Consider the following 9767-nt stretch of genomic DNA (forward strand, 5'->3'; position numbering starts at 1 on the left):
AAAATTAACCCTATAACTTATCCCTAAAATCAGAGGGAAATGATAGGTGAACAACACTGATAGAAGCACCTAACCCTGGTTGTAAACCTAAACTTGACATAAACTGTAAACTTGTCCCTCAAATCTGGTTTATTGGAATGTTGTTTCAGGATCAACAAAGTTGCCTCAACCTGGTAAAATCACGTTCACTGTAGGAACAGTAGAGAATGAAAATATTAATATCAATAGGCATTTTTCTTTGCGACAAGGAATTTCTCACAAAAGAATGACATTGTTGAAGAACATAATTTATATATATATATATATTCTGGTTGAGAACACAAAAATCTAAATCACCCATGCAGGACTGCCAAACAGGGCCCAAGACCAAATGATAAGGTCAAGCCCCTATAACATTTTTAAAAATATATAAAACCATTTTATCTATAAGGGCTATAACTCCAAAATTTGGATTAAAATGGGAAGAGCGAATGACCAATAGAGAGAGAGAGACAAGCGGAGGGATATTGAGGGGAGGGAAGAGAAAGGGAGGGGAAAGTAAAAGCCAAAGGATTCAGAAAAACACAAGGAGCAACAGAGGATTGGAAATTTGTAAGTATAATGAAAAGAAATTCTATTTAGAATATTACATCATTACCATCATCATATAACATCATCTGGTCATTGCTTTTAACATGCACACAGTAAAACAGAAGATATGCATTCAGAATGCGGGTAGTCAAGAATGTTAATGAGATGAATATGTAAAAATGCACATTACTCTTGAAAAAATATGCAGCGGTATAAGAAATACACACTTTAAATGAAAAAGAATGCAGAATGTGAGTGTTTACTGTGTGTTGATGCATGCACTCTACATTTGAGTTGTCAGTTTATGAATATGGAATTGATCCTTCAGGCGAAACTATGGTCTGAGGGAATGCAAGTGCAAATGTGTTTATGTATGAGTTTGTGTGATTTTATGCATCTGTGTGTGTATGTAAGCATGCGTGTGTGTGTGTGATTTTGTTGGGTCCACTGGGAGGGGTGGGAATGCACATTCTTTAGTGTGAGCTCATGTCTTGGACACAGAGAAATACAGGCTTAGAGGAAAAGACTTGGGGAGAGACAAGGAAACGGACAAAGCTGGACGGATGGAACAGCTGTAACTGATATCTTTAATGAGTGATTGAGAACAGAGAACTTATGTTCTGTGACATCAATAAATGAGAATCTGCATGAGTCAGAGGCAAATGGAAATCTAGGTTGGTCTGCCTTCTCAGACAGAATTCTTTTAGAATTGATATATTTTGTCCAAGTCTTTCGAGGATGCCTATAAATGGATGTATTTTGGAAGTGCATGGTGACTCTTAAAGTGTTAACAACAGGGCCTACTAAAGAGAAAATCTGTTCTGCCGGCACACGGATACATAGTGACTGGGCTGAAAGGTTTCTCTAAACAAAATTCCCCCCAAAAAATAGGGTATAAATAATAAATGCTGTTCTTTTGACTTTCTAAACATCAAAAAATCCTGGGGGGGAAAATAATCACAAATGTCCACAAAAATATGAAGTTATGCACAACACTGATAATAAAAGGAAATTTCTTGGGCAGCAAATTAGCATATTAGAATGATTTCTGAAGGATCATGTGACACTGAAGACTGGAATAATGATGCGGAAAATTCAGCTAAAATTTAAAATATATTCAAATAGAAAACACTTCTTTTAAATTGCAATAATATTTCACAATATTATAATTTTTACTGTATTTTATCAAATAAATGCAGTCTTGGTAAGCATAAGAAAATTCTTTCAAAAATAATTTTACTGACCCTAAACTTTTGGATGGTAATGTATTAATTCTTACTTTATCTTAACAATAACCTTATAATCTTTATTTATCTTATTTTTTACCTTGAAGGGGAAACAGTCTTCCATACCATCCACTTTAGTTTGGAATACTCTGAAAGCTATTTGGGGGTTGTTATGATAAACATGCTCATAACCGTTGATGCTCTCTCTTTCTCCAGGCTGAGCTGTGATCGGACCCCGTAAAGACCCTGAAAGATGGGCAGCTATCCAGTCTCTGTGCTGCTATGCTGTTGTCTCTTTGGTAAGTTCATCAAAACAACCAAACAGAAGCCAATTCATTTAATTAATATGAATGAATGATTCCTTTTGAATGCCCAGCCAACAAAACTTTTCTGCTTTTTTTCTCTTTTTCTCTCACAGTACTTGTTACTGTCCGGGCACAACAAGCTGGTAATCTGTGTGTGTGTATGTGTGTGTGTGTGTGTGTGTGTGTGTGTGTGTGTGTGTGTGTGTGTGTGTGTGTGTGTGTGTGTGTGTGTGTGTGTGTGTGTGTGTGTGTGTGTGTGTGTGTGTGTGTGTGTCAGGGGCAAGTTGTCATGTTTTATTTTAGCATTTAATTTATTTATTTTTTGCTGTTTCATGAATAAGTAGTGCTTTACAATCATTTTAATGTATTGTTATTTTTGACCAAAAGTCTAAAAAGTAATAATAAATCAAGAAAATCAATCAAGAAAAAAAATCAAGAAAATATTTATAATGAACGTCTATATTTATTTAGAGTTATGTCAACCTATAAAAATATTTAATCTGGTAGAAATGGCTATTTGTAAGTAAATCACAAATTACTATAAAAGTCATATCAATTCATTGGTAATAAAAAGTGTAAACCCTAAAGAACATTCAGAAAGATTATTTATATATTTTATTTAATCATTTTAGTTAAATATTTTTGTTATAAATATAGCCTAGTTTGTAATATTTATATAAATATATACATATTTCATTCATTTGTAATGCCACTCTTAGTTTTAGTAAATAAAAAAAAGGATGAGAACTTTTGTTTGTAGTAAATGGCTCTCTAGTCTAAAGATAAAGTATTTTATTAATTATTTCTATAAATCATATTTCAAAAAAGGTATTCTTCTCATACAGCCTCAAAAGTCCTTGTTGTGGCAACTCGCCCATTTAATGAACTGTATCTTTTTCTTTGGTCATAACGCAGAAATGTTCTTTAGCGTTTTTGTAGCCAAGACTTAAAGTACTTAAAGTATTAAAGTGTCTTGACTTTGTTTCAAAAATAAACCTACCCTGAGTCAAAAGCGTGATAAGATCTCCCGTACACGCTTTTAGTTTGCTGTGTTTTTCTTTTTCTTGCCAGAAATACAGGAAATTGATGTTTCTGCTTTGCCACCACCAGGTGAGTTTGTATATACAGTATATGCGAGTACGCCATTTGTATGAAGACAATAACAGTCTTGCTTCTGTCCCACAGACTGCAGAGAGGAAACATACCCCTGCACCAGGATGTACTCGGTTCATCGACCGGTAAAGAGATGTATCCAATCTCTCTGTCTCTACAGGTGACTACGCAGAACTCTCTTTCCTGGTGACATTCTCTGCTGAACATACGAGATTTGTATTTGACATGGTGCCTGTGAAATAAATGACATCTGTTTCCTCCAGTCTTCCAAGAGTCTATGTGATCAACAAGGAGATCTGTGTGAGGACCGTGTGCCAGCAAGACGAGATCCTGATGGGTGAGACACTCAGAAACAAGTTACAGAACGTGATGTGAATAGGAACTTATGTTTTTTAAATGGACCATCTTGTTATATTGTTATGATATAGTGTATTACCCCCTCTCTCTCTCTCTCTCGCTCTCTTTTTTGCTGGTAAACATTAAAGACTTCTCTGCAAACATAATCTTTTAACCAATATTTGTGTTGTTTCGAAGTAAAACATTTTTTTAAATATCAACAATATTAAAAGTAATTTACTTGAAAAGCAAAACTGCACTGGAAAAAGTTGTTGCCTTAAATTTTTAAGTACAATCAGCTTGGATGTTTAAGTCATTTCAACTTAAATGACATTAAACTGACTTAAAGATTAGTTGAATTTTGTATTTTCTGCATTTATTTGATCCAAAATAAAAACACAATCTTGTGGTGGTAAGTACTCTCTCTCTCTCTCTCTCTCTCTCTCTCTCTCTCTCTCTTTCTCTTTCAGCTGAACTTTGTCGAGAGAAATCTGGGTGGCCAAGGCGCCAAAAGAGGACAACTAAGAGACACTGTCGCCGTGGCTACCCCAAAAACTGGGCAAGCAAGGTCTAAAGGCCTGACAAAGTCAGAGAGAAAAAGAAGAGAGTTCTAGTTCCAACAAATACAACTATATAAATCTGGATGTTGAATTTTTTTATATTGTGTTCCTAAAACAAATGAAGCGGACTCAATCATTACTGGTCATAATCATTCAACATCACTTTTTTCATTTTTTTCATTTTAAAGTTTGTGCTTGGAACTGATAAGCTTGGTTGAATGTCTCAGCGTTTTAGTTTTAAGATTGTATTTTTATAGGATCACAAAGGGCATGACAATGCACAGCTCTGGTGCTGAATGTTAAAGAAGCCCACTGTATAACCACTATATGAGCTTTATATTCTTCTAGTATAGGCTACTGTATATTTCCACACCAACCACTGTAAGTAAAAGACAACATCCACAATAGCAAATAAAAATGTTTATATGTTTAATATGTTTCAGAATTAATGTTTTACTCTCAAAGATCAGACTAATTTGTTTTGGACTTTCCTGTTTTATAAGTCAGGATGTAATTGTTGTGTTTACCATGGGATTTCATTTTAGGATAACCTGTTATTATAGAAAACTACCAGAACAGATATCATAATCATATAAAATCATGAATTGAGAAAAAATGAGCACGGATAAATCACTAATCTTTTAAAGTCGTCATGAAATCAAAATTTATTCCTATTATCCCTATTTACTTTGTTACCCTATTTATTAAGTTAATACACAGGGGGAAAATAACTTGACGTATTAATCTTTAAAAAAATAAGAATGGTCAATTTTGATTTCATGGTGACTTTTTAGCACAACAAAGAGGACAATTTGCATGTAGTATCAATGTTATAGACAGATCAAACAGTAGGGGGCGACAGACATGATAAAAAAAGACTTGCAGAAAGCAACTTGCTATATGAATGAACACAAGACCTGTCCGGGAAACAAAACATCTGTGATACAAGTGTATTCTCTGAGTAATTATTTGTTTTGATAAGTGGAGATAAATAATAGAATTGATGTCATGTTTCGATTTATGGCCTGGGCATGGTGCCTGAAATGGTTTACTGATCTCACTGTGGCCATGAATAACACATTTTTGAGACAATATGTCGACAATATGTTTAGGCCTACTGATATGTAAACAGATGGAAGACAGAAATGTTTTTTTTTTTTTTTTTGTTCCTTGCGAAATTGTCTTTCTCTTCTTCCCGTTTTTGAAATCATTATCACCGGAAATGCTGTATAAATAAATAATTTGTACCTTTCTACACCCGCAGTGTTTAGGCCTAGTTCCGTACATTATATTCATGAGACAAAACGACAGTCTTTCAATCTGGATGAAGAACTCTTTCACTTGCCATTCGATCCAGACTCAGAGCACAATGCAATTGAGTCACATGGTTTCCACAACAACATAGATGTGAAACAAATCCCTCTACTGGACACAAGAGAAACATGGATACAGAGGGAACATTTACTGTAGGCTATAGGTCCCTGAAATATAAAATGTGAAAATGTGAAATGCGTGTGTGTGTGCGTGCGTGCGTGCGTGCGTGCGTGTGTGTGTGTGTGTGTGTGTGTGTGTGTGTCTACATTGTGAATTCCCAACCCCTGCTGGTTTATGCTGGATTTTTAAAGCAGGGATGTTTCAAGAAAGCAACATATGGTCACTGTCCACTCACTGTCCAGAATCAAGAAATGTTGATAAACTTGAGAAAGTGTGGGCAGAACTGCATAAAAATGTTGCACTAGTCGCCCACACAGTAGCCTACATACCGGCCTCAACAATACACATGATGTATACGCTGTGTAAACAACTGCGGTTTATAAGAATTTCATTATTACTGAGTTTACCCAATTTGGTAAAATTAGGATGTTAGGATGGGTCTTAAATCTTCAACCTCCTGCCAAAGACCTCTTCGTGTGTGGAGCCATATATAGGCCTATATACATCTAGGCTATTGGTGGAGCAGTGACCCCCTGTTATAAAAATGGTATAAAAAATAAATAGGCTACTACCATATTCATAAATTTACACCGGCATCACGTTTTGGTCTACAAAGAAGAAGGTTAGCATGCAAAAAAAAAAAAAAATGGTTTCATAAATGAAAACAAAGGCAATATTCCAAACAGAGTAGCAGCGTAACTGTGAAAACAACACCAGAAAATGAACACAAAAGAACTGAAAGGCTTAAATGCACATAGGAAACTGATCCTATCAGTTTGTCAGGTGTGATAGAATTAATCATAAAATGAATGAATAACCATGGAAACTAACTAGTGGGGGGGGGGGGGGGGGAATGAGAACAAAAGAAAACTAACTAGAGGAATAAGTCAGGCAAAACAGGAACAGATCACAGTGAAAATGAAACCAAGACTGAGCTTAACCGTTACAATAGGCTACATTGTTATGATACTTACATTGCAAAGCCATTCAAATTATCATTACTGATGTTCAAAGTTATATACTTGCACATTTCATTTTAATGTTGGTGGGACAATGAAATATTCAGCAAACTTTTACCCCTGGTTTCAAAGACAAGGCTTAATATATAGTCCCAGACTAAAATGCATGTATGAGCTGTTTTAAAAGCAACTTGCACTGACATATCTTAAAATACTTAGTTCCATTGTTTTGTCTCAAGATTCACACCAGTAATGTTTTTTTTCTAAGGCACGTTTATAAAAGCTATAAATGTCCTAATTGAACTAAGCCCCGTCTGTGAAACCAGGCCTTAATTGCAGTTAACTTAAGTTAAATACCGTACATAAAAAAAGTTTTGTCATTTAAACAATAATCTGGCAAAATGCCTGCTGTACCGAGGTAAGACAACACCAAATCAGCCTCTGTCAATGACGTACACTGCCGTAAGATTTAAAAAAGTTTCTTATGGTCGCTAAGGCTGCATTTATTTTATCAAAATAAAGTTTAAAAAGACGCAGCGTTATAAAATATATTATTACAATTTAAATTAGGGTTTTATGTTTTAATATTTTTTAAAATGCAATGTATTGCTGTGATGGCAAAGCTGAATTTTCTTCATCATTACTCCAGTCTTCTCCAGGATCCTCCAGTAATCATTCTAATTGTTACACCCACCAGCTGGAGTGCCCATGATCTCCACCAGAGGGCACTCCTCCCGACTCCCTTGCTTTCCCATAATGAACTTCAATTCCCATAACCCTTTGCCTGGACTCATAATCGTTTGATCACTTCCACCTTTGTCTCATTATCTGGTTAACCTGCATATGTTTTCACTCTTTCATGGCAAAGTGTTATGTTCAATGTTACCCTGCAACTCTGAGCCCTTGTATCCTGGTTTTCCGTGTCTTAGGTCGGGTATGTTTATAGGCTACTAAAAAAGAGACAACAATGCTGTCAAAACGATCCCGGTTCACACGGATCTGCGAAAATGACTAAAAAGGCTGTATTATCAATGCCAGGCCAGTAGTTGGCGATGTGAAGAAACACGTCACATTTTAGTTGTTTACTTGGAGATTTCAGTAACACAAAATGGCATTTTTGTGTAAATGAACGGGCAAAACGCTTTATTTGCAATTATTAATGTTAAATTCTTATCAATGTTTCTTCTTAATATTTTTGTGGAAATCATGATATGTTTTTCCAGGACTCTTTGATGAATAAAAAGGCCAAAAGAACTACATTTATTTAAAATATGAATCTTTTGTAGTATTTTAAATATATTTGCTTCCTTGCTGAATAATTGTATAGGCCTACATTTATTTCAGTGAGTTTAATGTATTTAAGTGAATGAAACATGTATTCCACAGACAGACATGTCTTTTTATTTACTAAAAAATAATACTGGATTGTCACAGATAAAATTGTAATGCCAAATAACAGCTTTTATTTTGACATCCAAAATAACCACATTAATGCTATACATACAGTACAAGATCAGGTCAAATTCAAGTCAAATGATTCAAGTCTCAGGAAATACAGCACCATTTCTCTTCATCACAGTCGGTTCATATCTCAGTGTTCATTGATTTGTGAATTTCATATTTGTGATCATAGCCCGAGTAGAGTAAAAACATCCCTCAGATCCTCAGTCTCGCAGGGCTACAGTGAAAAAAGAAAGCAAGTCATTTAGCACTGACAAATATACCATGACCTCTGACCTCGTCAAATATTTACCACAAAAGCTACCGTTAAATAAAGTGAATACAAGTAAAGTGGGGCTCTTTCTTAATGACTAAATATTAAATGGCCACATCAGTGTCAGCTCATATAGCCAGAGTGATATGATTTAATTTAGTTAGTATTCATTATAATCTTGTAATTTAATGTCAAGGTCGTATTAAGATTGTTAAATTTGTAACCTGCAGGATCCGATTGAGTTTTCGAATGAGTCGGACAGAGTTTTGCTGAAGGTCATCCCAGGCTTTAAATCTCCTCTCTCTCCGTGCAACAAATGTTTGCCAGCAGTAGAAATAGTCTAAAAACAGAACAGAATCTAATAAAGGACAGGAGTGTGGCATGTCATTTGTCACATTGCATCATAAACATTAACCACGCCCCCCTTTGTTCCCTCCCCCCATTTACCTTTATACGTCATCACAGAGATCTGCACTCCTGCCCTCTTCAAGTGTCGCAGTCCTTCCCTCTCCAGGCTGTCCTCTTCATCACAGAAGTAAAGGCGTGACACAAAGATTCTCAGACGCAGGTTGGGCGTCTGCGACAGGAAGTGGGCAAGTTGTTGAGCGCATTTCGAGCAGGGCGACCAGGAGCAGAACCAGGTCACTGAGTAACATATTCTCGCACCGTCCACACTGGAACCACACAGGCCCGGACACAACGCACCCAAGTGACGCAGAAAGAGCAGCTTGAGATGGAACAGGAGATAAAGGTTACAGATGGAGAAAGAGAGAGTAAGAGGAAAGTTATTAACTGTATAATAATGCCTTTATGATAATATCTTTTCTCATTATCAGTTCATGGTCCCCCTCACTTCTACATGGCAGCCGGTGCGATTGCGCAGGTGTCCGAAGTCAAAGGAGAGGGAGTCTGGGCCCGTGCGTCTCTTTACTACAAAACAAAGGTACGTCTCATGTCTCCCTCGGGCCCAGCGCACATTCTTATAATGGAAGATGAATTTCTTCTGGGTCATGAGCACACTACAGTAAAACATGACACTCTGTTATTCATTTGCATCACATTTGTTATTAAAAATAGATAATGGAGTACACACTGCAAACATCTTTTTTTTAACCCTCTGGTTCTGTTCGCGTGTCGAATTTTCAATGAAATGATTCTACTATATTTTAGTTCAACAATTTAATATTTTGTATTTTTAGGGGATTTTATTGTAGTAAATTATACTTATATAGTAGTTATAATCCCTTTATTCACTTTTTGAGCATATTCCTGAAAAGGAAATTTCCAACTTAAACTGTCATAGATCTTAAATGCTTTGGAGCACAGACTTAAATTTGGTATCTTTTTAAACACGACACGTGGCAGATGAAGTGAACTTGAAAAAAGTTATACACTTTACATTTAGAAAAAATGCACACAAAAAAATATAAAATTTTTATATGAAATATATACATGTTTTACTCTAAAACTTTAAGAAAATCAAAGCCATGAATCTAAACAAGTAGTGTTCCAAAATTTAAGTTGATATCTCAAAAAATTAGCTTTCAGTA

The 9767-nt window shown here is 35.6% G+C and overlaps 2 protein-coding genes across 2 annotated transcripts; one reads left to right on the forward strand and one right to left on the reverse strand.

Annotated features, from left to right (window-relative positions):
- The first annotated feature begins 502 nt into the window (after positions 1-502).
- mfap5 (microfibril associated protein 5) lies at positions 503-5370 on the forward strand. The gene is made up of 7 exons (XM_079626579.1): positions 503-591; positions 2013-2095; positions 2215-2244; positions 3173-3211; positions 3287-3374; positions 3478-3551; positions 4021-5370. Exons 2-7 carry the CDS (start codon positions 2050-2052, stop codon positions 4122-4124), a joined length of 381 nt encoding a protein of 126 aa, XP_079482705.1. The 5' UTR covers positions 503-591; positions 2013-2049; the 3' UTR covers positions 4125-5370.
- A 2678-nt stretch (positions 5371-8048) lies between these two features.
- On the reverse strand, positions 8049-9250 carry aicda (activation-induced cytidine deaminase; the record flags this gene model as incomplete). Its single annotated transcript, XM_079626740.1, has 4 exons — positions 8049-8181; positions 8442-8557; positions 8665-8944; positions 9071-9250. The coding sequence occupies 4 exons, from the start codon at positions 9248-9250 to the stop codon at positions 8131-8133; spliced, it is 627 nt and encodes a 208-aa protein (XP_079482866.1). The 3' UTR covers positions 8049-8130.
- Positions 9251-9767: the final 517 nt, after the last annotated feature.

The sequence above is a fragment of the Phoxinus phoxinus genome (assembly GCF_949152265.1).
Source record: "Phoxinus phoxinus genome assembly, chromosome: 10".
NCBI classification, from domain to species: Eukaryota; Metazoa; Chordata; class Actinopteri; order Cypriniformes; family Leuciscidae; genus Phoxinus; species Phoxinus phoxinus.